This window comes from Bombus pyrosoma, linkage group LG9, assembly GCF_014825855.1.
Source record: "Bombus pyrosoma isolate SC7728 linkage group LG9, ASM1482585v1, whole genome shotgun sequence".
NCBI classification, from domain to species: domain Eukaryota; kingdom Metazoa; phylum Arthropoda; class Insecta; order Hymenoptera; family Apidae; genus Bombus; species Bombus pyrosoma.
Window position 1 is genome coordinate 9,397,105 of NC_057778.1, and position 25,669 is coordinate 9,422,773.

The 25,669-nt window shown below is 29.7% G+C and overlaps 7 protein-coding genes across 13 annotated transcripts; 4 read left to right on the top strand and 3 right to left on the bottom strand.

The window, feature by feature from the left end:
- The first annotated feature begins 1,156 nt into the window (after window positions 1-1,156).
- LOC122571171 (oxidized low-density lipoprotein receptor 1) lies at window positions 1,157-3,308 on the top strand. Its single transcript, XM_043734561.1, has 5 exons — window positions 1,157-1,229; window positions 1,298-1,516; window positions 1,591-1,695; window positions 2,007-2,298; window positions 2,417-3,308. The coding sequence occupies exons 1-5, from the start codon at window positions 1,157-1,159 to the stop codon at window positions 2,568-2,570; spliced, it is 843 nt and encodes a 280-aa protein (XP_043590496.1). The 3' UTR covers window positions 2,571-3,308.
- LOC122571167 (nicotinamidase-like) lies at window positions 2,905-7,069 on the bottom strand. The gene is made up of 5 exons (XM_043734556.1): window positions 6,714-7,069; window positions 4,877-5,138; window positions 4,269-4,415; window positions 3,731-4,169; window positions 2,905-3,653 (listed from the first exon to the last, which is right to left on the bottom strand). Exons 1-4 carry the CDS (start codon window positions 6,899-6,901, stop codon window positions 3,777-3,779), a joined length of 990 nt encoding a protein of 329 aa, XP_043590491.1. The 5' UTR covers window positions 6,902-7,069; the 3' UTR covers window positions 2,905-3,653; window positions 3,731-3,776.
- A 1,521-nt stretch (window positions 7,070-8,590) lies between these two features.
- Window positions 8,591-11,435, bottom strand: LOC122571174 (5'-deoxynucleotidase HDDC2). 2 transcript variants are annotated; one of them, XM_043734565.1, is made up of 4 exons: window positions 11,355-11,435; window positions 9,263-9,387; window positions 9,006-9,174; window positions 8,591-8,933 (listed from the first exon to the last, which is right to left on the bottom strand). In XM_043734565.1, exons 2-4 carry the CDS (start codon window positions 9,382-9,384, stop codon window positions 8,703-8,705), a joined length of 522 nt encoding a protein of 173 aa, XP_043590500.1. In that variant the 5' UTR covers window positions 9,385-9,387; window positions 11,355-11,435; the 3' UTR covers window positions 8,591-8,702. The 2 variants fall into 2 exon arrangements, with proteins under 2 accessions (XP_043590500.1, XP_043590499.1); XM_043734564.1 differs by lacking the exon at window positions 11,355-11,435 and adding an exon at window positions 10,567-10,870.
- Window positions 11,436-11,794: 359 nt separating this feature from the next.
- Window positions 11,795-16,360, top strand: LOC122571165 (V-type proton ATPase catalytic subunit A). 4 transcript variants are annotated; one of them, XM_043734554.1, is made up of 13 exons: window positions 11,822-11,950; window positions 12,054-12,416; window positions 12,781-12,896; window positions 12,972-13,084; window positions 13,167-13,532; window positions 13,607-13,663; window positions 13,727-13,821; window positions 13,883-14,154; window positions 14,237-14,420; window positions 14,501-14,618; window positions 14,714-14,994; window positions 15,078-15,267; window positions 15,348-16,360. In XM_043734554.1, the coding sequence occupies exons 3-13, from the start codon at window positions 12,815-12,817 to the stop codon at window positions 15,438-15,440; spliced, it is 1,851 nt and encodes a 616-aa protein (XP_043590489.1). In that variant the 5' UTR covers window positions 11,822-11,950; window positions 12,054-12,416; window positions 12,781-12,814; the 3' UTR covers window positions 15,441-16,360. The 4 variants fall into 4 exon arrangements, with proteins under 4 accessions (XP_043590487.1, XP_043590489.1, XP_043590488.1 ...); XM_043734553.1 differs by having other exon boundaries at window positions 11,830-11,950; window positions 12,066-12,416; XM_043734555.1 differs by having other exon boundaries at window positions 11,830-11,950; window positions 12,066-12,273.
- A 37-nt stretch (window positions 16,361-16,397) lies between these two features.
- Window positions 16,398-18,905, bottom strand: LOC122571173 (upstream stimulatory factor 2-like). Of its 2 annotated transcripts, none has more exons than XM_043734562.1 (5): window positions 18,749-18,905; window positions 18,473-18,543; window positions 17,895-18,175; window positions 17,666-17,830; window positions 16,398-17,586 (listed from the first exon to the last, which is right to left on the bottom strand). In XM_043734562.1, the coding sequence occupies exons 1-5, from the start codon at window positions 18,787-18,789 to the stop codon at window positions 17,365-17,367; spliced, it is 780 nt and encodes a 259-aa protein (XP_043590497.1). In that variant the 5' UTR covers window positions 18,790-18,905; the 3' UTR covers window positions 16,398-17,364. The 2 variants fall into 2 exon arrangements, with proteins under 2 accessions (XP_043590497.1, XP_043590498.1); XM_043734563.1 differs by having other exon boundaries at window positions 18,617-18,867.
- A 1,050-nt stretch (window positions 18,906-19,955) lies between these two features.
- LOC122571170 (ubiquitin domain-containing protein UBFD1-like) lies at window positions 19,956-23,144 on the top strand. 2 transcript variants are annotated; one of them, XR_006317981.1, is made up of 6 exons: window positions 19,956-20,103; window positions 20,625-20,993; window positions 21,089-21,279; window positions 21,357-21,545; window positions 21,684-21,892; window positions 22,367-23,144. XR_006317981.1 is itself a non-coding variant. In XM_043734560.1 (5 exons), the coding sequence occupies exons 1-5, from the start codon at window positions 20,091-20,093 to the stop codon at window positions 21,792-21,794; spliced, it is 873 nt and encodes a 290-aa protein (XP_043590495.1). In that variant the 5' UTR covers window positions 19,956-20,090; the 3' UTR covers window positions 21,795-23,144. The 2 variants fall into 2 exon arrangements, 1 of the variants encoding a protein (XP_043590495.1); XM_043734560.1 differs by having other exon boundaries at window positions 21,684-23,144.
- A 262-nt stretch (window positions 23,145-23,406) lies between these two features.
- LOC122571168 lies at window positions 23,407-25,652 on the top strand. The gene is made up of 2 exons (XM_043734557.1): window positions 23,407-24,825; window positions 24,904-25,652. Exons 1-2 carry the CDS (start codon window positions 24,070-24,072, stop codon window positions 25,117-25,119), a joined length of 972 nt encoding a protein of 323 aa, XP_043590492.1. The 5' UTR covers window positions 23,407-24,069; the 3' UTR covers window positions 25,120-25,652.
- The last annotated feature ends 17 nt before the right edge of the window (window positions 25,653-25,669 follow it).

Below are 25,669 nucleotides of genomic sequence, written 5' to 3' on the forward strand. Positions count from 1 at the left end.
TTTATATTTAACATCTAATAATTTTTTAAAAATGCATTATGTAGCAGCATTTTTCAAAGTCCTCGAATATTTTCGTTTCATTTTTCATTGTATAATTCCTTATCAGCCATAGGTATTTCTAACGATTACAAAAATCGATATAGTTTACAAAAAGCTAGTTAACTTTTACCTACAAGACGAAATTCGATTGAGATAATTAGTGAATAATTACAACTTAATTGAAATAAGAAGCAAATGAATAAGAAGAAGGAAGATTTGAAGAAGAGGTCATCGCAAAAATACGAGGACACAGCCGAATCAAACGAAGAAAGTGACTCATTCTTTCGAAGAGGAGAGAGAAAGTGCCCCGCAGAAGAGTGTACGAGCCTCAGCTCTCGATAGTTTTACGTGACTTCTGAACAGAAACGGATCGAACAGGTGAACAGCATTTAGGAGAAAACAAGAGTGGCATGATAATAACTAGGAGGTCGTTTTCATTTTATAGATATTACGTAAGTGAATTTTCTTTACTTACATTTTTTCTAGTGTATATAATATATTATTTTTTAATATATCTTTTATATATACGTATAACAGATGTAAGTATACATTAAAAATTGATAATTCTAGCAGTTAATGATTAAACTGCACTTTTGGGAAATTACTTAAAGATGTAAAAATCTACACAATGAATGTAATGTATAAAAATAAGTAAAATATCCAATGAGAAAAATAGAAAAATACTTAGTATAATATTAAATGTATAATTTAATATTAGTATTAATATTAGATATAATATTTCATAGGTCAAATAAATTTTTATTTCGTCTCTATTTCTTTAATTATGTTTATAAAAATATAAAATTGAGTAAATATCCGCAAGCTATTAATAATAATTCATTTAAAAAAATAATCGTTCACACCGTCATAATTTATATATAATATTTATAGAATATATAAATACGACTTTCTATTTAATTGTAAGCGATTAAAAATTAATTAAAATACGTTAAGCAAGAATGTCGAAGAAACGATTTGCATGACGCACTCAATCGTCCCGGCTACTTAAACTTTCTTAAGGAAAGTTGAAGATAGCCTTCACAGTCGAAATATAAACGTCAATCCATATTTCCGTATCCATATTTTTCTTAATTCGTTCCCTACTTTCAGGTTTATCATGAAGCATAAAATATCTCTTAGTCTGTTTCTCCTCATGATTTTCCAACTATGCCTCGGTATAGAAATTCCAGGTATGTGAAAAGAACTAAATCATTTATATGAATGAAAAAATGTCCTAATAAAATTATTCAATTTTTAGGCGATATGTACTCGATATCTGCTCTAAATTCATCTAATGTTTCGATAATCAAGCCACCAGAACTATGGAGCGAGATTCTAGAAAATTGGATTGTTTCTGATTCGAAATTAACGAGGATATCAAAGGTGATGAAACTAGGAGATAAGAGCCTAACTATAACGAGTAAAATATCAACGCCAAACAAACGAGAAGTCTCTGAAACCGACCTCTATCTACTCGGTAAAATTTTAATATTAATGTAAGTATTATCCATCCGTTTAAAAATTATACAAATTATTCTCTGTTATATCTAGGTGCGATAGAGAAGCTCGTCTATAGAGTGGATTTTCTAGAAAGTCGTCTCAGAAGGGCGGAAGAACTTCTGTATTATGTGATTTCCGGAAATATTAATAAAAAAGGTAAATTACAGTGTTTCTGCACAATAATTTATAATAATATTAATTAATATTACAAATTACCAGCTGCAAATTATAGATTTTTTCTTTAATAATTTATCATCAAATAGAATAATTCAATAATTTGTAATTTTGTACAATTTACTTGTAACATTCGTCTTATTATCAAACTTGTTAATGTTATGCAATGATATTTATCAATACTGGTAACTTGTAACTTGCGGAATTTCGCTAATAATATTAGTTCAATTGTGTAAAAGAGCTCAGGTTTTCTTCACTCTTTTTCTTCATTATAAATTCATTATCCTCTTCAGAGCCCTGCCCTACTAATTATACCAAAATTGGTCAAAACTGCTATCACTTTAGTAATCGTGATTTTGACTGGAAGTCATCAGCTAGTCTCTGCCGAGGAATGGGCGGCCATTTGTTGGAATTCGACACGGAAGACGAAAAGCGCGATGTGCTAGCTAGCTTGCAAACAAATTCTAAATTAAAAGGCAAAACCTTTTGGACAGGGGGATTGAATCCAGGTCTTCTTTGGATTTGGGCTAGTAGTGCAAAACCAGTTTACCAAAATACTAAACAAACTGTCCCTGGTGATGGCAGGTAAATTTGTTTGTTAATTAGTTTTGTTAATTAATATTAATGATTAATCACACTTATCGTAGTTCTAATATTTATTTGATACTTTCAAATATTTATAATTCTCTGATTGTACATTTAGGTGTTTAAAATTATCTTACAATACAACGTCCAGATTATACTCTTATCAAAGTGATGATTGCGGCGCTAGACACAGATACGCTTGCAAATTATCAAAAGACGACGAATCAGCAAACAAAATTGAGAAAACCGCAAGGATGTTAATGAACGAATAGTATTAAGTATAGACTGAGATGTAGTAACGTGTAACTAGTTTTATTTATTGTATGTATATCTATTTAATTCTAAAGGCTTAAGATATATGTACATATTTAATATAGTTAAAAAATACTTACTATATGCTTTTATTTGGTATAATTGAGACACCTTTTTCACGTTAAATATGTTAAATTTTTTAAATATATATTGTTCGACCGTTCGCGGAGAGACGCGATCGCGAAGAAACGAGAGTCATAAATTTTCGTTACGATTCAATTCGACGCCACGAGTTGGTCGATCCCCTATTTCGTTTAGGATAATGGAATTGGTTGACTGATTATAACATTGAAGTAACAGATTATAATATATACTTTATTCCAACAACTTTGTAGATATAAATAATTATGCGACGTGCGTACAGACGTATTCTCAGAGACGTGTAAATAATAAGTTACAACTGATGACTGATCATTGAACAAAAACCAGTCAAGACATTGACTAATCAACAGATGAAAAACCAGTTAAGAGATGTTGACTGATCTAAAGCAGATAAACCAGTCCAGAGATGTTGACTGATCTAAAGCAGATAAACCAATGAAGTTCGGTGACGATGCTGTCACAGAGGAAAACTATTGCTGGGTGTTGATCGCCCCACCACCGGTCGCTTACGGATGGAAATGACCGTTGAACATGGGAAAATCCCAACATTCCCATTTTTTACATGATGGAACAATAACCATAAAGACCTTTTCGAACAATAGAAGTCAAAGAATAACAATAACCGTCTCGACTTGAATATATTTTATAACAATTAAGGGCCCTAACGATAAAATACAAATGCTTAGTTTTATGACAGTTCCTCAGGATTATTGTGGTCCGACTAATTATATTTGTACAGCTTTCGACCGAGGGATGGATTCTGGTTTGTGTAAAGAGTCACTGGACGTAACACATATTTTAAGTACATACATTTTTATAACCATCCACCATTTCTCTTTGTACATTGGTACATTAAGTTCAACTAATATTATAAATAATGCAAATTATGTAAGTACAATAAATTAAGAATAATTAATCAAGCTCGTATGAAACAACATTTCCTGAAAAAGAAACATTTTATTATTGAAACAAGAAAATTAAAAATAAATTTCAAATCATTTTCATATTAAGAACAAACCTTGTTTCCGAAACAGCCCGTGCTTTTCTCAGTTAATTATAAAATATTATCTTTCTGGTTCTGCAGAATTTCCAATTAAAGTCATAGACTTTGCAATTTTGTGGGCCAAGACGAGGCTTTTTTTTCCTTCATTTGTCATTGCAATAACATCGTTACTGTTAGTAATTAGACCACCATTCTCAAGAATTAATTGTTTAGTCTCTTCAGTATCAGATTCTGCAATACCACAACAACAGTCGTCGACTATAGCTATCGCATAGCCTAACCGAAGACCGTCTAAACATGTGGCTTTTACACAAATGTCGTAAGCGAGACCACATACGAAAACATAGTCCACACCCTCTTTTTTTAAAATTGCGTGCAATTCCATTGATCCCTTAAAATTATTATCGAAAAATACGGAATAAGCTTCCATATCCGGGTTTTGACCCTTACGTATCTAATAAAAAAACAAATATAATTAAAATGTTAATATTTTATTTTCATTTTATAATAAATTTTATTTTACTATAATAGAAGAACGAAGATATACATATACCTGTATGGAACCTGGTACAATCACAAGATCTTTGTGTAATTCTGCTCCCCATGTGTTCATCACACAATGTTTAGGCCAAAGAATCTGTTCCAGATAAGGATCCGCAAATATGACTGTATCAAGTAACTTAGCATCTTCTCTTTTTATCTATGCATAATTAAAAACCTTTTCATTTTTTAGCATACGAAAATTTCTTTTAAATTAAAAACTTTTAACTTTTAGATTTAATGAGAATAGAATTCATACAAAAGAAATATAGTATTTCGATTTTTTGTAGCAAAATAGTAAATATAGCATGTAAAATACACAAATACGAGAAATATGATTCAAACGAAAGACAAAGCCAATTGTATGAATAAGGATAATCTTTTCCTGGAAGAACCGCTTTTCACAGATCGCAATGCGATAGCATTGTAATATATATTATACTATTATCTACTATCTATATATACTATCTATATTACAAAATTATTTTACATATGTATTATATGTTATAATAAGTACTATAATTTAGATATTTTATATATTTTGCATAAAAGTTCACAGTCTCATTATTAATATTATTATACAATGTTGTTGCAATAATGTGATAAATTCCAACTTTATACCTTTGAATTAGGACATAATTCCCGTAAATGTAAGTTTTCATAAAAGCTGATATGATTTTCCGGATGCCAATCTAACGAATAAATAATTTTACTGAAAGATCCATTTTTCAACAAATTATTAATTGGCTCTACCACATCAGCTCCATCCTGTTTGGCTTCGCAAGTACGAAGAGACAAAGACCCATCGATAAAATCATTTTGAACGTCTACTATTACAAGAGCGGTTTTAGGCATGCTTAATTTTCGTGTCCATTCACCAAATCTGTTAATTGAATAAAATACATAATTTTATCTAATTCAGTGTTAAAACAGAAAAACGAATATTAGCTTGGTCCATAATTTCTTGCAGTTTTCATTCCCTATTGAATGCACATAAATCATAACATTGCTTATTTGCTATATTCGACAGCTTTTGTTTCCTTCTTTTATGACAAATATAAAACTTTATATGAAAGTTTGACCGAACTTCGGTTTAAGGACATGAAATTATTACCTTTTTTATTTGTCATTTAATAATCTTCGTCACGCAGAAGAATCCGCACGTAGAGTCACGTAATCACGTAGAATGCACAGAAATGCAAGTCATAACTTTATGAAAACGCTAAAAACACTCAACTTTACATACGCATAACTTTTAAACCGCTAAATTCCTAAAGATAAGACTTGCATTTTTGGAATCTACGCGATAATCTGGATGGATGGTAGATGATCTATCGCCTTCTTCAAAAAAAATTAGGGAACTGCAAAACTGACTCACAGATTGGTTTGCACCAAGCAAAGGAATTCTTCGAGCAAAAAATTAAAAATCTATTAAAATATTGTAGAGAAACTGTAAATAATAGTGGAGGGTATATATCCTTATAAAAAAATATTACTGGTTGCCAGCATTCATAATAGTGAATCAAGTACTTACTAAAGTATAAGGGATAGTATAATTTTTTGTATTTTAATAAACTACTTCAACATTTATTTATTAAAAATGTTGAGCATGCAAAGAAGTGCATACCACAAATTTATAATCATACATGCAAGATACATTAAGACTAAGTTTGGATTAGATTTATCTTAAGTTACGGACATAATATTTCAAATAGTAATAGAACGTTTAAAAAAAAGAAGGACAAATTGTTCTGTTTTATAAACAGTGGTGTAGTCTGTTCAACCTGCTTACGTTACAGATACAGCTATGTTACAGGTACAAATACGTTATAGTACAAATAACCATTTCACCTGATAAAAACTATATAAGAAATTTATTATATATAACTAAGCTTACATTTAAGCTTTTTACTACTATTATGTATTTTAGTAATTTCATTGTCATTACTCTGTCACTTATTTTTTGGATCTAAATATATTTGTCATTAGTATGTACATGTGAGAAAACATAATATGATGTTTATTATTAAAAGATATTCATTAGTTGTTAGTTAAATCATGACTACTTAGTACTAGTATTATTGATTAAGTCACAGGTTTAATATGTACATATTAAATACAATACATTATTTTATTGGAATATTGGCAGTATATGCTTGCAGAAGTTCTCACCATTTTTTAATGCTTTTTCAGTGTTTTTCAGAATTTTTTTATGTAAGATATAATTGCTGGGACTTATGAGTCAACTTAATATAACTTAATTCCAATAATTAATTTATATTTTGTCCCAATTATTCCTAGATGATTTGAATTATAACAACTATTATTATTATACAAATTTATGAACTTCATCTAAATGAACCAATTACGACATATCATGTATGTAAGTATATATATACATACATATATTCTTCGCATTACGAAAAAGAAAAAGATAACAACATAAATTCATATTTACCTCGTTAATTCTTCTTCCTTCAACACGCCGTCTTTATCTAAATCAAATAAGTCGAAAATCTCTCGAATCCTCCATTCATCTTTTCGAATATCATCATCCTTAAAAACTGATGAACACATTGCACGAAAATTTGCAAAATTAAAATCACCCTCTGGATCTTTCAACATATACATCAAAGGATCTACCATATTAATAAAAATAAGTTTCAAAATGATTTCGTTGGTTAGATTTGTTCTGTGTTGTATGGAATTGGTTTCTCTATAAGACACGTAAAAAGAATATGTAAGAAGGATACGTAAGAAGTTTATGAACAGAGGTACTTGTCTACTCTTGATATATATTATGTATCCTATCTATTTCTTTCCTAGAAATACGTCTGTAAAGGTTAGTTTTCAAATATCAACTATGCGTGATTCATAGTATTTATGACCAATACAAATGAGGATATTCGCGGGATATTGAAGTAAATGGCTAATGCTAATTTTGAACACATTTTATTACCCATAGTCGTTTCTTTACGATTACAGTTTTCAAATTTCTTATTTAATAACCTTTTCACCTATCATTGACGTTTAGAAATATACTTTTAGAGGTAGTAAAATCCAGGGTTTCTCCTTAAGCGAAAACAGTATATTTAACAGTATGTTTTATGTGATATTAAATAATGCTATTATTATAGATTACAGATATATAGATGTATAAAAATCTACAGAATACGCACAATATGTACAAATATAGAAAATATTCAAATAACTTCTTATGATATGTATAGAAGAAAATAAATTTCTATACTGATTTCATTTCTTCAATTGTATTTATAAAAATATAAATTTGCATAGACATATTCTCAACAATAAGACTCGTTTTTTCAGTATATTTTCCCACTAGTTTACTAAAAAATTTACTTATTTTTAAATGCAGTATCGATAAGTAATTCACGCAGTTGTTCGAGTTGTTAACGAGATTGTAAATTTCAAAAACAACAGAATAGAGAGGAGATAGAGAAGTCTCGAATCGTTTTGAAGTCAATGATCTTCGTTTTATATGTACCAAAAAGTTTCGGGCGACGAATTTTAAGAGTCGCAGATGTTATAATAGAGTTCCTCGAAAGGATCTAGCCACGAAGTGGTGATTATCTGTTTTTTCATGAATGTTGCTGATCCTTTTCAGTTTGGTAAAAATGAATTTGTAAGTCTATAAAGAGTTTGAATAAAATACGAATTGTCGGACAAATAACAAAAAACAATAACAATCATTATCAATATAATTATATCGTCAGAATTAAACAAAGATAAACTTAACCCTTTGCATTCCCTGCAATTTTTAATATGACCTGCCAGAAACTCTGAATCATCTTTACCATGGGCTACCAACTACTCCGAGACTATTTACAATCGGAGCTAGGGTGTATCTTACAATGCAACCGCAGCTATTAGCTCCACTTACAATATCGTCACAGCGGTGACAACGGAATGCAAAGGGTTAATTAATAATTATTTTCTTCGTGTTATCATCGATTTTTGTATCTCTGTTTATTTTCATTAAAAATTATATCTTATCTTTTTTATTGTGTCTGCATATTTGCAATTTATCGCACAATAATAATTAGCACAATTTATTTCCCATTCATAGTAGATTAATGGATAAATTGAATATATGATAAGCTTAAGGTACAATTTTTTTTATTATTTGACATTAAATCTCAAAGTATCTGTCACAGTGATCTAATACTTTGTAAGTTTTATTAATTAAATTTGTTATAAATATTGCTATTAAAAAAATTTGTTAATAAAATATTTATATAGACTTTTATTTTCATAGAAAATAAAGAAAAATACTGCTATGTCAATAATTGGAAATATATTTGAAATAGTAGCTCTAAACATATTTATCTTTATTTTCCATCAAAATATTATATTATTATATTATAGTTATTAAATACAGTTATGAAATTTATGATGTTTTGTTTCATAACAAACAAATAAAACTTTATATTGAACTAGTTGAACTGCTACATAGAGCCTGCCTTGTTGCAGTAATTTCAGATGCTAGTTTCTTGATAAAAGGATGTCCTATCTTTCCATCATTTGACGAAAAGAATTCCTCCAACTTTCCAGGAATATTATCCCTTTTTTCATACTCATATGCTTGCATAATTAAATCTAATCTGTCTAAATCTTTAACATATTTTGCTTCTGGGGTTTCTTGCTTCTCGTATTCCTGTAAACATTAAGAATATAGTAGGATAACTTCCAAAGCATATAATATATAATATATATCAATTTTTCATACACGAAATATTTCCAATATCATAAGTCCTCTGTCTCCAAGGAGTTCACAAATGTTTTCCATAGCTTCATCCTCTAATTTATGTTTTACATCAGGTGGAATACCACAATGAGGTGTTATATCTCCCACAATACACTCTGCTAAATCATGTATTAAAGACATCTGCATGATTCTATATTTGACAAAAAAATAATTTATAGAGATAAAATCTTCATCAACATAGCTGATAGCTGAATGATATAAATAATACCATTTCATACTTGACTGTATCTAAGTTCTCGTCATTATTCACCAAGAAGGAAAGCATGGCCATCCTATACATGTGACCTGCGATTGTTTCTGGATCAGACACATTCTTATGAACCCATCCTGTTCTTTTCATATGCTGAAATCATAAAACAAAAATCATATTAATCTTTGATTTATAATTAAAAGGCACATGATAAAAAATTGAGATCATCATTAAAAACAGAAAAATATATAAAGTGAATATATAACGTATAAACATTTAATTAAATTAATAAGATAAGATTAAAATGAAAAGATTGATAAGGTGTTGTATACATTAATATTTCATATCTTGCAAAGTAAGAATGATTAAAGAATATATGACAGCTTTTTACTTTTTCTCTTATTATCTTATATTAATTAATAATAAATTATATTAATTATCTTATTAATTTTAATTATAAAAAGTAAAAAGTAAAAAGCTGTCATATATTCTTTATATATATATATATATATATAGCTAAGACAATTTTAGCTAAGACTTATTGTATGTTGTATACAAGTGGCCACTTTTGGCATTCTTGATTAGCTATACGTCATATTTTTGTGCTAAATTATTACTTTTCCGCTATATTAAATAGAATTATTATGATTATATATTTTTTTTTATTATGATATAAATATATATTATATATATATATATAATATACTATACACTTGTATACAACATACAATAAGTCTTAGCTAAAATTGTACACCTTTTAAAATTGAATAATATTCTTAAAATTGAATCAAACGACTAGATTTTTTTACAAGTTATTAAGAGATAAATATTACAACGTTCGACAGATTAGGTTTCATGTTTGTATAAAGATGCATTGTTGTAAAAGACGTGTCTGTAAAAGAAAGACACTTTTCGAACAACCTAATACAATGAATGACAAGTACTCTCGGCGTCGCAGCCGCGCAAAAGGTCAGAGTCCGTTAGCTTTTGTTCTAGTAAGGGAGAGAGCATAGCTTTCTGCACCCTCCCTCAGTTTCGCTATCTTTTCCTATTGTAGAATTCAGATAATCGCAAGATGTTTGGACCATTAATCCTCACACAATGCGGATAAGGGTTTAATTTATGGCGCCTTAAAGTGTTGATACGAAGGACAGGCGATCGCGCCAGACGTTCAAACTTCGCCTTTTTTTAACATATTCTATTTTAAAGAATATGCCAATACCTCTATTCGTAACAGTATGTATACATCAAAACGGTAGATTTATATCTATTTATCACAAGGACATTTTACAAAAATTTGAATCTCGATTATAGTAATAAATTTGATCTTACCTTCAATCTGCCTACCAGTTCCATGAATTCTTGCAATTTCTTGATATCCATAATGTATTATTTACAAAGCAAAAATTGTTTTCACTTAGATTTTTCAGTCATACACATCTATCACTAGTAATTATCAAAACGGAGATTTTATGTGTTGTTAAAATATTGATCAATTTCACAAATGATTGTTAAATATCAAGGTAAGCGATCATAGAAAGACAATGTGATTAAAGAATTACAATTAGTTACTTCTTCCGTTCCCTCCACTGCAACAACTGCACTCACAGTGACTACTAACCACACTACCTCACTGACTACAGTTCTACGCATAATATACTTACCCACACGTTAACGGCGGAGTATATACATATACACACGAACACTAACTCATCGTTGCCTAGGTTACATAATTTTCTAGCAAGTGAATGTGTTAAAGATGGCGATCCATAGATATAATGATATATAGACAGTGCATTTTAGATTCGCGCGAATCAAAGAAAATAGAACTTATGTATATTTTTCTTTTTCTAATTCTACAATTGTTTTATTCGTATATCTTCAATAATTTAGGTTAGCATATTTAAATCAAAATAAAAGTACTAAATGTAAATATTGATTTTTTTATTAAAGTACAAAATAATACTATATATTTGTTTTTTCTTTATGTTCGATTTATATTGTAACTTCATTGAGAAAAATGTTAAACAGTTTGTGGCTAATTAGATTGTTTTTAAAAGAAAATGTTGTAGAATATATATAATCCGTAATAATTATAACAATCTGATAATAAATATTACCTTAGCCTGGTAATTTCTAATTTTAATCACCTTTCATCAGCACTGTCTGGCACTGTTCAAAGGTGAATATGTACATACACACATACGTATATAAACAATATAAATTATAATTGTTGTGCGCGTTATATGAGTACGTGATATATTAGCTTGAAAATATGTAATTTCCTTTAGTTGTTCAAAATAATACCTTCTTAAAAATATCCGATATATCAAAATCAACGCAACAATACGCGCATTTTTAAGGGTACAATTACTCTTTATCTTTTTCTCCATATTATCTATAATTTTCTTTAACGATATTATAATCTTATTATACAATATTATAATTCTTTTAAAGTATTAAATGTTCTTTTTGTTTAAGCAAGAATAAGATTGGGGTTACCAAAGTGAAGTAATAAAATAACAATCGAAAACCGTGGTAAAGATAATAAAAATTTCATTTACTTGTGAGTGCTGCCTTTAACCGAAGGAGCGAGCTAGATAATTGAAAACAGGCACATCGTTCAGTCAGCTGACCTGTCTTGTGATAGCAGGCTCGATTGCGAAGCTTGACTCGCTGTAGTAGGCTGGACTTACCTCGATACGTTTCTCGTCTCGTAAGTTTCTTACTGTCATTTAGTTTCGTTGATTGTAGATTACCATGCTTCGCCTTGATTCACTATATAGCCAGAGCGATTATAATGATTTCGTACTATATAGAGGAAACCAAAGATTTTTGCAGAAAAGACTGGCGCGTATAGTATCGATCGTGCCAGTTTGAATGCGCCATCGTTTTTCGATCCGGACATGAATTTGTATGTTTTAATCGATGTCCACGATTAAACGGGATCACCGATATCGTATATAATTACACGGAAAACGAGCTAAGCTGTTCTATTTGACGACAAAATACATCAATTGGATTCGACATTCTTATTAAGTGAGCAGACGTCTCGCGGGCTTAAAGAGGGCTACGCCTACTTTTTAAATGAACTGCTCACGTGAATTTTCTGATGAATGGATGCGTTAGCTGACATCAACTTTCTCGCCGATTTTCGTCGTCGTAATTGACTTAGGCCGCGTGTAAGAGTACTCATTTCCGGAATATACTTATTGTTCACGAGCGTTGTCTTTTTATCCTCGTTTTTGTCATATTTTTGTCGGTGTGTGATTAGTTGCTGTTGATTACATGTCAGACTGAAATGAACTTAATCTTATGATCATATCTCACAAATTAAACGTAATTCTGTAAAATTGTTTTTAGATCAAAACTTACACTTCCTTGGAATGATTAACCATATATACTTTGCATTTTATTATAATAATATTTTTTTTATAGAAAATGCATAATGAATACTATTAATTTAACTTCCGTTCAAATAAATGTTTCCCATTATATGCTCAGTATGTAGGTTTAATTATATTTTATAATGCAAAATATTTTCAGTTGTTCGTCGATTTTACTTGAATAACAATTTACAATGTCGAGCCAAGGGTTATCAAAAATTAGTAATGAAGAGAGAGAATCCAAATTTGGCTATGTATATGCTGTATCTGGTCCTGGTTAGTACATGATATATATTTTTAAGAAATTTATTTATGCTTTCAATTTTAATACACATATTTATTTTCCTACAGTGGTTACAGCTGAGAAAATGTCGGGATCAGCCATGTATGAGCTGGTTAGGGTAGGATACTATGAATTAGTAGGAGAAATTATTCGTTTAGAAGGTGATATGGCCACTATTCAGGTATAATAAACTATTTTGATATATTTAAGAATTTATCGTATTATTTTTACAATGTTATTATATCATTTATATTTTGTTCCAGGTGTATGAAGAAACCAGTGGTGTAACTGTAGGTGATCCTGTCTTACGTACTGGAAAACCATTGTCTGTAGAACTTGGTCCTGGTATACTTGGCAATATCTTTGATGGTATTCAGAGACCATTGAAGGATATCAATGAGCTTACAAGCTCTATTTACATCCCAAAGGGTATTAATGTACCAGCATTGTCAAGAAGCACTGTTTGGGAATTTAGCCCATGTAATATAAAAAGTGGCAGCCATATTACTGGTGGAGATTTGTATGGTGTGGTTTATGAGAACACATTAGTAAAGCACAGAATGATCTTACCTTCAAAAAGTAAGGGAACTGTAACTTATGTTGCACCTGCTGGCAACTATACAGTATCTGTGAGTTATATGTTAATAAGTGAGCAATTCAATTATTCTAATTATTTATCTGATATATATTTTTTACCTTACAGGATGTTATTTTGGAAACAGAATTTGATGGTGAAAAACACAAATATACTATGCTTCAGGTATGCAAATAATTTTTTCTTTAATAGTGATATATACATGCTAATATGATCTTGCATATGCAGGTATGGCCTGTACGTCAACCTCGTCCAGTTACTGAAAAATTACCAGCTAATCATCCTTTGCTTACTGGTCAACGAGTCCTGGACTCACTTTTCCCGTAAGAATTTATTTAATTGCTTTATGCACTATTTATAGTATTTATTGATAAAAAATTGCAGATGCGTTCAAGGAGGCACTACAGCAATTCCGGGTGCTTTCGGTTGCGGTAAAACTGTAATTTCGCAAGCTTTATCGAAGTATTCAAACTCCGATGTTATTGTTTATGTCGGTTGTGGAGAACGTGGTAATGAAATGTCTGAAGTATTGCGTGACTTCCCCACATTAACAGTGGAAATTGATGGAGTCACTGAGTCTATCATGAAACGTACAGCTTTGGTTGCTAATACGTCAAACATGCCTGTAGCTGCTCGCGAAGCATCCATTTACACAGGTAATTGTATTTCTATTAATAAGATAATGGCAGTACAAATTTGATGGTAACGTATTTCACTTTCCTATGTCAAATATTCCAGGCATTACTCTATCAGAGTATTTTAGAGATATGGGTTACAATGTATCCATGATGGCTGATTCAACATCTCGTTGGGCAGAAGCTCTTCGTGAAATTTCGGGTCGATTGGCTGAAATGCCTGCTGATTCCGGTTATCCGGCCTATCTCGGAGCTCGTTTAGCTAGCTTTTATGAACGTGCAGGAAGGTAAGTTCAATTTTCATTTAATATAGCGATATTCGTATATATTAATTGATTATATTGTTAATGTTAAATATTGTTTGCAGAGTGAAATGTTTAGGTAATCCTGATCGTGAAGGTTCTGTCAGTATAGTAGGTGCTGTATCACCACCAGGTGGTGATTTCTCTGATCCTGTTACTAGTGCAACCCTGGGTATCGTGCAGGTACTAATGCAATTAATGTTTGTTTTCTATCTACATAACTTATTTTTTTATTTCTTTTTTACCCATATAATTTGCTTTTTTTGTCCATTTCTTAGGTATTCTGGGGTCTCGATAAGAAACTCGCACAACGAAAACACTTCCCATCCATTAACTGGCTTATTTCATACAGTAAATATCTTCGAGCTTTAGACGATTTCTACGATAAAAATTTCGCGGAGTTTGTTCCTTTGAGAACGAAAGTGAAGGAAATCTTGCAGGAAGAGGAGGATTTATCAGAAATTGTACAGTTAGTCGGTAAAGCTTCTCTTGCTGAGACAGATAAAATCACCTTAGAAGTTGCAAAACTTCTAAAAGACGATTTCTTGCAACAAAACAGGTGCGAATTATCATTTTGCCATAGTCATGTTAATGTTAATTAATATCATTTATGTTCATTTTTACTATTCTGTTTCTTCGTAGTTATTCAACATACGATCGTTTCTGTCCATTCTACAAAACTGTCGGAATGTTACGAAACATGATTGCATTCTATGATATGGCAAGGCATGCAGTCGAGTCTACGGCACAATCAGACAATAAAATAACGTGGAATGTCATTAGGGATAGCATGTACAATATTCTCTATCAGTTGAGTTCTATGAAATTCAAGGTAAGCATAGATTAGGATGGTTTTATTTATATATTTTAAAAAGTGTATAACAAATGTTATATATTTTTTCTTCATTTTAGGATCCAGTGCAAGACGGCGAAGCAAAGATCAGAGCTGATTTTGATCAGTTATATGAAGATATTCAACAGGCATTTAGAAATTTAGAAGATTAATTATCAGAAACATTCATACAAACATAAGTTCTCTACATTCAGGAACCTTATGCTGGTCATTTAAGGATGTCCTGGATCTACTAAAAAAAATATATGGAACATTCATAATCACGTACCGCACATTAAACTGTTATATTAGTTTTCAATAATTACAAGAAAATTGTATATATAAAAAGTGTTACAAATATAAAAACTACAATAATTTTATGTGTTTAATCTAACATTTAAACAGAAAATTATACGTGATGGCTGAATCACTAAGGTTATAGGACGTCCTTAAATGTATTCCAGCTTCTATAAGTATTTATATATTAAGTGCTATACCAAGCTACTTCAAATCCTTGAAATGAAGTTATATGTAATTAATTTAAATTGTTGGAAAAAAAAAGATGAGATGCCTGGCGACTCAAGCTTCCGATTTTATTTGCTGTAAATGAAATTTAATCATGGAAGGATCAGTGTAAAGAAACTGTCATATGTATGTAAAATGAGAGTAAATGCATCATAAGAAGCTTTCCATTCATCCTTGTATGTTGTTCTTTTAAAAAGAAAAAACATAATCATTCTGTATTTTGTTGTATCATGGGATGAAATGGTAGCTTTTTACAAAGGAATGGAATTTCAATTAAAGAGTATTAAATATTGTATTATAATAGTATATTATGTAAATGTCGCGTTAAGTGACGAATGCAGACGTTACATAAAAGTAGATGTTATTTTAAATGTTGAAACCGTTGAAATATGGTCTGAAAGTTTAAAAAAAGGGTGTCAAAATGTTAGAACTGTTGAGGTGCAGGATCTTTTATCGTTGAAAACAAAGTATAAAGAAAGACGCATCGTAAACAGTGTTCCAGTAACTTCGACATTTCCATTGTACCATATGTAAAAAACAAATAAACATTATGCATAAAAAGGCCAAACTTCGACATTGTTAATGATTAAATAAAAATAACAGTGTTTCGATAAATTTCATTTTAATAATAATATAATATAACAATAACCTTCGCGGTATGTACATCAACGATATATTACAAACCAGTATTTAATTTTTTCAATTATTCCGTCACATTGTCATAGAGTCCAAAATCCTGGGTTGAAAAAAATATGTTTATTGCTATATGCGTACATATATCCATATGTGCACACACGTGTATGTATATGCATATATAAATATATATGCATTAATCTATTTTACATTCTCATTATTTATATCATTTTCTTTTACGGAAGTACCTACTCTACACTCATTAAAACATTATTAAAAATAAAAAATATTTAACGATCTCTGTAAAGATGCAGTTGTCATATATGTATAATTTGTATCGCATTTTTTTTGTTTGTATTGCAACTGAATGTTCTTTCTGCTTCTTTTTTCAAATTAACTTTGGTTACATCGTTTGAAATTATATATCCGAAAGTTACAAATCAATGCTCAATATTCACAGCCTTGGCTCGTTCATCGTACACGAGGTAATTCAATCCAATGCATATGCATACATAAATATAAAATTCTTTTTTTCATAGGTTCTATGAGGAATAGTCATAACTTCACCAGCATTCGATAATTAGCAAATATTATCCATGATATACTCATGAATGCGTAATCAAGATCTTAATGGGGCAAAATGTTCAAATATCCAATACCAAATAATTTAATAAGCATTAAAGAGGAAAGTTCAATTAAGACGCAACATGAATGATGTCGCGTACAAGTATACAAGATTATAATGATAGTTACGACCATACCATTAGGACCATGCAATATATTTCAAAGAACAGAATTTCAATATGATAAAATTTGGTGTGGTTCCTATAAAACCAAAAATTATAAGAGTAAATAGAGTACTTCTTCTGACCATTGTATGATCAGATTGTATATCCTAATATTTACAAAAGAAGCATTGCATTACAAACTAATAATCTTTTAAGGACTCAAATGAACAACATCAACATTCGTTCCTGTGGAGGGTGACATTTGTGACCTGAGTTGAAGATTCTCACGTTTCAATTGTGTAACAACTTGTTTCAAAGCAGTTATTTCTTGTCGTAATTTTTCGTTATCACGTAAACATTGACCCAATCCCTGATTTGCTGCTCTTAATTCCGTTATATATTCACAGGCCTTTGATAAAATTCCACCTTTGCTCTACAAAAGAAACCCATGGAAAAAATGCTATTGTTAAATGTTTCTATAACTGCAAATTCCATAAGTTCTATTTTAATACCTGAGTTTCATAATTTGCCTTCCCTTCACCACTGCCACTACCAGTGCTATTTGCACCTGCATTACACTCGGGAATAATTTTTCCCAATTTTGTAATCCAATTGTTTATTTTGTCTCTTCGTCGACGTTCAACTTCGTTATGAGTTGCTCTTCTTCTGTCATCTCTCTAAAGCATATATTACAAATAAAACAAAATTCAAAGAGCTTTAAGGAGTGAAGGAAGAATATACCTTTTTCAAAACAGTAGTACAATTTCTTGGTGTTTCTATTTGTAATGTAGTCGTCCTAGGAACCAATGATCTAGATGTTTGCGCAGTAGTGAAAACATCATTAGCATTTCCAATGACATAAAATTGTCCATTCAATGGGGATGTTAGGACTTGTACGGTATTATTTCCTGGTTGGGTAACTGGCAGTTCTATTTCATTGCCAGCAGTAGCGCCATTTACTTGCACCACTCTATAAGCAAGAGCTTCTTGATAACGCATTCCATCTTCCCCGACAGGTTCTCCTGTAATTGGTTCATAATTCAAATTTTTGCAAATTAATGACTAAGCTGCTTAGAAGCTATATGAATCAACTTCATAAATTGAAAAGTAGAGAAAGCTGATGACTTTAAATATATTTCTTTGAAATTTACTTTACAATCTGCAATGAATAAGCTTAATAAAATATTTGATATATTTTTACATATATCTAAGTTAAAGGAAAAAGTGCAATTGATCAATTTGACTTCTGATCGAACAAAACTTAATTGTCAAATTTTGAGATATAGATATTCTTGAATTTATGACAAATATCTATTTACCTTCGCAATCCACGATTTCCGCTTCCTCAATAACAATTCCCGTGCCCCCGTCATCCTTCGCGTTAACAGTGCTGTAAAACAAACATAAACACATTGAAGAATGGATATGTAACTTATCTATAGAATTACGTCTATGCCTATTACTTCCACGACCGTTGTCCTAAGTCTTGTAAGTGCGCACAGTGCACTACGTGATGACCTTGAGGAGACCTCGAGCGAAACAGGAGGGATAGGTGTTCGCATTATCAGCCAGTCGATATTTAACATAAACACTACCTGACATCCTGCTGTTCGAGGTGCTGCTCCAAAATATCCATTTTTTTTTCTACCAAAAACGTTTGAATTTGTCAAAATTCACGTGAGCTGGTCACGGGACACGGCAACGAGGTCATGTGGTGCACAAGATGGCGATTCTTGATTACAGTGCCATCCTACGCCACTCGATTTTACTACAATTTTCAATTTTGTCCAAACTATACCGATTACTGATAATTGAAATTCCTTAATAAGCAATGTATACGTGTAATCATTTTATAAATAATTAAGACTTCTAACGTAAATAAAATTTCCTTAATAAGAATAATGAATTCAAAAACTAAAGTTGAATAGTAAACAAAATTGTAAGATATTATTCGATAAACATATGCAGAAATTAAAATTGAAAAACAGGGTGGAAGGTACATTTCTTTATTGAATTTCTGTTTGTTACATTGATCATTATAGCCAACATCTATATGAATAAATACTTAACCTATATACATCAAGGTTACGTAATTTATGGTTTCAAACATTATTTACTGATAAAGAGAAAACTCTCCTCTCTAATACTAGTATTAATTGTGATAGGGATGAACAAGTTCGTTATAGTTACATATTCGTAATTTGATAAAATTAGAAGACATGTCTTTCCAATAATTAATAATGATATCTTATAATTACATATAAAAATACAATTATAATAATGTATAGATATTCGTTTTTCTTAAAATATTTAAAACAGTACGTAATCAATTTCAAAATTTGCAAAATCAGTAAATTAAAATATGAAAACTTGAAATTTAATACTGAATTTAGAGAATTATATGAAGCAATTATATATCCAATTTCACTAATAAAATAAATTTAACCAGTAAAAACAAGATTTGGAAACTTATTTATAGTTCGTTATATGCGATATTCTGAAATCTGTTATGATGAATATGAACAGTAAATTCATTGAAAATTGTGATTAAAGTTAATCTATGTTTATATGTATTTTGTACAAAAATATGTATCATATTCCTAATAAAATATTAGGATAGAAGAATGTAATATGTAACAGAAGAATTAAATTTAAAATATATATATATATACATATGCATGTGTAGTTTGTATTTATGTAGAATTGAGAAATTGTTTATGGCATCTGACTAACAAAGAATTTATTTATATTAAGAATATGAAGACAATATAACCGGATTTTTTATTCATTTAAATTTAGATGAAAGTACTTTCGTTTCACGTTTTTAGAACATATTTAAAAATTTGAAAGTCATTTCAAAGATCGCTGTAAATACGAATAGCAGGAACTACAATGTATCCTGTAATAGTTTGATTGGTCAACGAAATACAGTTCATCATGGAGTACGTCGGTACGTACTTGACGATTTTCGTGATTTTTATTAACAATTTCCAAGCAATAAATATTTTTTAATTTTTTTTTGTATTTATTATTAATTATTTTTAAATAAAGCAAATATCTACATCCCAGAAAAATCTTACCGTGATATGTTACAATCAGGCAATTGTATATGTTGGATTAATTTCCGTACAAACAGTCATATATATTTTTGCTATGAATCTTGCATAAATCTAATTTGAAATTATTTAAGAAATATGAAATTTAACATTTATATATTTTTTCGATGAATTGCGTTTTCTCTGTTCTTTCTTTTAAATACGTGTCATTTTAAACATAACCTTTCATTTATACAATTTTTCCTTTTGTAGTTTATTTGATTGCTAAAATTTCATTGTTTTTTGTAATATACTAATGGTTTATTAAAATCTTATTAATATAACTGCTCGTTTACTATTATAATATCTTATTATATATGACGCAATGATGACAGTATTTGTATTTAAAAAATATTAAGTTACTTATATTTTACAGATGCTGCAAAAACTAAAAGCAACGACAACTCTTGTAACTCAACTCCTTGTGCTGAATTAGTATCAAATTCTAATGAAAATTTACTAGTAGAAAAAAAGGACTCAACAGTAAAACATCAGATTCGAGGCATACAAAAGAGAGATAATAATATTGCAACTACCTCGCATGATCCACCCCAGGAAAACATAGACTTTAAAGTGATTTATAATAAACAAAGGATTAATGTAAATTTTCCACTTGATGGCACAGTGGCAAAACTAAAAGCTTATCTTCAAAATATCATATCTGTGCCACAATCTATGCAGAAAGTTATGATTAAAGGATTAGCCAAAAATGAACAAACATTAAGAAGTTTGGGTGTTACAAAGGGTAACTTTTATTATATAATATAATATTCTCTCTTTTGTGCACTGATTTTTATTAGATATTTATTATATGTTGTGTTATATAATTATACTTTTAAGGTGCCAAAGTGATGGTAGTAGGGTCAAAACTAGATGATGTATTAGCGATTTCACTTCCATCAAAACAGGATTTGTTAGATGAAGCTGCTTCCACTACAAATAAAGAACCTTTATCTCAGCAAAAAATACATAGGAAAGTATTAGATAAAGGTATGCCTGATGATGTGATGCCTGGTATATTAGATAGTAAGGTATGACATATACTTTAATTAAAGTAATAATTTTTATTAAATATTGTATATTTTTATTTAATTGTTTTAACTTTTAGGAACCTCTACCAGAATTTCCATTGGCTGGTATGTTAAATAAATCTGGCGGTAAAGTTAGATTAACATTTAAATTGGAGCAAGATCAGCTTTGGATTGGTACAAAAGAAAGAACAGATAAAATACCCATGAATTCCATAAAAGGTGTACACAGTGAACCAATACATGATCATCCGGAATATCATATTATGGTTTGTACTTTAACATAAAATTGGCATGCTCTGATATAATTAAAATTTGTCTATTTTTCAATTTTTCACAAAGGAAGTATTGCTGCATTAATATAATACGGACCGTATGATTTACACAAATATTTTTTTAAATTGTAGGCTATACAATTAGGCACAACAGAAGCTTCGAGATACTGGATATATTGGGTTCCTGCACAATACATATCCGCTATAAAAGATGCTGTTCTTGGCAAGTGGTGCTACTTCTGATCGAACATTGATGGAAGTTTCGGTCTCTTCAAAAACAAAGCGTAATCAGGTGTAAGAATTGATACAAACACGACTGTACTAGTCACACATTTTTAACAGTAAGTAATAACTTATTTTGCGTTGGATAATAACTGATATGTTCTAATAAAAGTATTCTTCCTTTTTGTTAAGGAAATTTTCTTAGATAATTTTTAACTTTGTTAAAAATGATAAAAATATTTTATAAAGATCGATACATTTTACGAATTTATAATTACCATTTCTGATAGCAAAAAGAAGTGTTTATACAACATTGCGATTTCTGGATTATTGAAATTTTTTAATATATTGAAGTAATGCTAACTGTAATCTTAATTTCTCTGAATTATATCGTATATAAGATTTGTAAATATCATAAGTTTTTTAACTCTTAGGAAAATACGTTATATTAAAAAGAAACATTTTATTACCTTAGGTAAAAGAATTGTCATTTAAATGAACAGATTAAAGAATTTTAACTTTTCTGTTTATTTAAATAGAAATGCTTGGATCTTTAAAATAAAAGTGAAATGTTTGTAAAATTACATTTATAGGAGGAAGTGAAGAAAGAAGTTATGATGTTGCATTTACAATCTTTTGAAGTTCGTCGAGAAATAATTCAACTTTTTAGTACATTTAATGACATTAAATAATAAATTAAAATAGTTTAGATATTCAAAAACGAATTGTTTCAAATCTATTTTTATAGTTACAATTTATGTCGAGTATCGAAACTGATTTTATACATGTTAAGTTTCGAAACAAATTTGTCGCAAATTAATTTGATTCAATTAAAAAAAAAAAAGAACAAGAAGGTACGAATTATAAATGAAATTCAAGTTGCAATAAGCTAAGTTATTATCAAGAAATATAGTCCGCATTTTATAAAGATGAAAAAAATGCAATTTTTGGTACGATGTTACTGTTCGATTACGAAACAACGAATTTGTCAAAATATATTTGCACGCGTCTTGATATTGGCCTATAAAACAAAAATTTGTCCAGGGGAATTAGCCGTCTCAAAATTTCACTACGCACTAGAGTTCAAGTGGACTGTATATCTCGACGAGCATTATTAAGACGAGCATTAAATTATTATGTAACGTTAGTATTATAAACTGCTGTAAATTAGGTTTTATACTGTACATGTACACAACTGAAGGAACGAGAACCCGGAAAAACGACAAATCAAACTTGTATCTACCGTAATATCTACATGGAATTCATAACTATTTGCACATTCGAAAAACTATTTCAATGTCCATTTAAAACAAGACTTGTACATCATGTTGTGTGATTTGATAAAAATAAACAATTTTAAGTCTTCTCAAACGTGATCTTCTTTCTTTTTTTTTTTATTTGTAAATTATATTGAAATATAAATATAATAAATATTTGTTACTAACTCACATAAATTATTCTTGTAAATAAAGTATAATAAAGCATAATAAAGTAATTTTTAAGTTTTGGATCGAACTCGGGCTTCTTACCCGCATAATTGCGAGAAATCTAAATTCCCTTACGTTTGTTCGTTATGAACAGGAAACTCCTTATTATGGCTTTAAATTACTCGAGGCTAAGCAAGCTGTGTTGCAAGGTTTACTCTGTTTGAAACAAGAAAAGAAAAGAATTATTAGAATTCTGCACGAATCAAAAATTAATTATAATTTCGCAATTGATATAAACCTTTGCATTTCGGTGAAATGTATATATGTAAGTGGTTCAAGGTTGAATACAGTGCTTGTATGCGTGTATATGTCAAGGCAATACATATGATGATATAACATAGTTCGTGGAAATCTCTGTTTCTACAATTTAAATCGACGTCACTTTGATGTTTTTTCCGTGACTGTCATTTTTACACATAGTGTAAATAATGAAATAGCACGTTAACTCGTTACTATTTAATATGTAATATGATTCTAACCAACATGTAATAAGCGTTTTCTACACAATTGAACAATGCTTTCTCTGTGACAGAAAATCTATGACCTGATGAATGAAGTGTGATCACTAATTAAGCAAGGTGTCAAAAATTAGAAATAATTTTTAAAGAAATGAGCAGAAAAACTATAAATTCTACCGTACAATTATTGCTAATGACAGAATTAACGTTGTCATTAATTTGAAATATGAGTAACCAGAAGATAAGTGGAATATGTATTATCTCCTAAGTAGATGATATACATAAAAAAGATATCCAGTATCAATGGTTACTTAAATTTATATTGAATCCTGAACACTTACCTTACTAGAAATGGAACAGAGTGATAATATATTAGAAGATATAGAAGAAGCATTTCTAGTTTTAACAGAGAGCTTCCTGGAACAAGGTGCATCGTTAGTAGATCTTAAGTCTGCTAGTTTAGAAAATAATATAAAAAATAAAAGGAACCATATCTCACATTACTTGTGTTCTAAAAAGGTTCTTCTTGCCTTATTTACACCAATATTTTGTAGCATACTTTTTAAATATTTATATTTTGATATAATCAGAAGCATTCGTGAAACTAGATGCTTAATACCAAATAATTATTTCATATGGGAATTTACAAGACCGATATCAAATTGTGATTATTGTCGGGATGTTACTTCGGCACTGATCTTGCCAAATTTAACAAGAGAAGAATTCAAACAATATGCCTATTCTTCTAGACCTATGGTGATAAAATATGCTGCAAGTCATTGGCCAGCTTCAAAGGTATTTAGCTGGAAATTCTTCAAAGATTTATATGAGAATATTGATGGTGCTTATGATTCGGTAGATGAATGTCAGTTCTTGCATTTCAAAAGTAATCTTACCAATTTACGTGATGTTTTTGCAATGACTGAAGAAAGAGCTATGCAGCATAATGGTAAAGATCCTTGGTATGTTGGTTGGAAAAATTGTCACCTTCAGATTTTGGATATTATGAAACGGTACTACAATTTACCTCATTTTTTACCAGAGGATGCGGAGGTTCCTTATTCCAATTATGTTTTTTTAGGATATGAAGAAGGTGCTATTATGCATGTACGTATAATGGTAATAATACATGCACACTTATTTTTAATTATTTTTAGTTAATCACAGGTTTTATTTTGTTTACAGCTAGATTATATTTCGCGTCTAATGTGGCAAGGGCAAATTATAGGCAATAAAACGTGGAGCGTCGCTCCGACTCCGGAATGTGATACTGTTTGTACGCGTTTTAATTTTAGTGTTTATGCTGGAGATATTGTTTTGTTGGATACAAGAATTTGGTATCATAGCACTTATGTGAAAGGAGGAAACTTTAGTTTGACAGTCACTTCAGAGTATGGTTAGATCTTTATATGTATATTGCAAAATTGTATTTGATCAATTTTACAGACTACATAGATAGGATTCTATGGAGTTGAAAATTTTTATATTATAAAATTGAAAGATCCAAAATGTTTTGCCTTGTTAAATTATTGTATTATACCGATGCTTAATTAAATATACATAAAGTTTTTATATGCACAAAAACTTTGATATTATAGGACATGCTATTAATGAGTAGCATTACATTATTTATGAAATTTTTATATAGTAAAATTTTTGGAGGTGCCATTTTTAATGAAAGATATATATATATTTACTAATGCATACATTAGAATGTATAGAAGATTAAATTTTGCAATATTTTAGATTGCCTATTTATTATAATTATTATGTATCGAGTTATACACAATTTCTGGATATTTATTGGTTTTGCCATAGTTAAAAACTAATAGAAATAAGAATTAACGAATTTTTTGGATACTATTAGCACAAATAAGAAAACAATTTGTACTGTAATGTAACTGACCATTATATGTTTGAAAATTATTTCTGTATTCGTATATTTGAATTC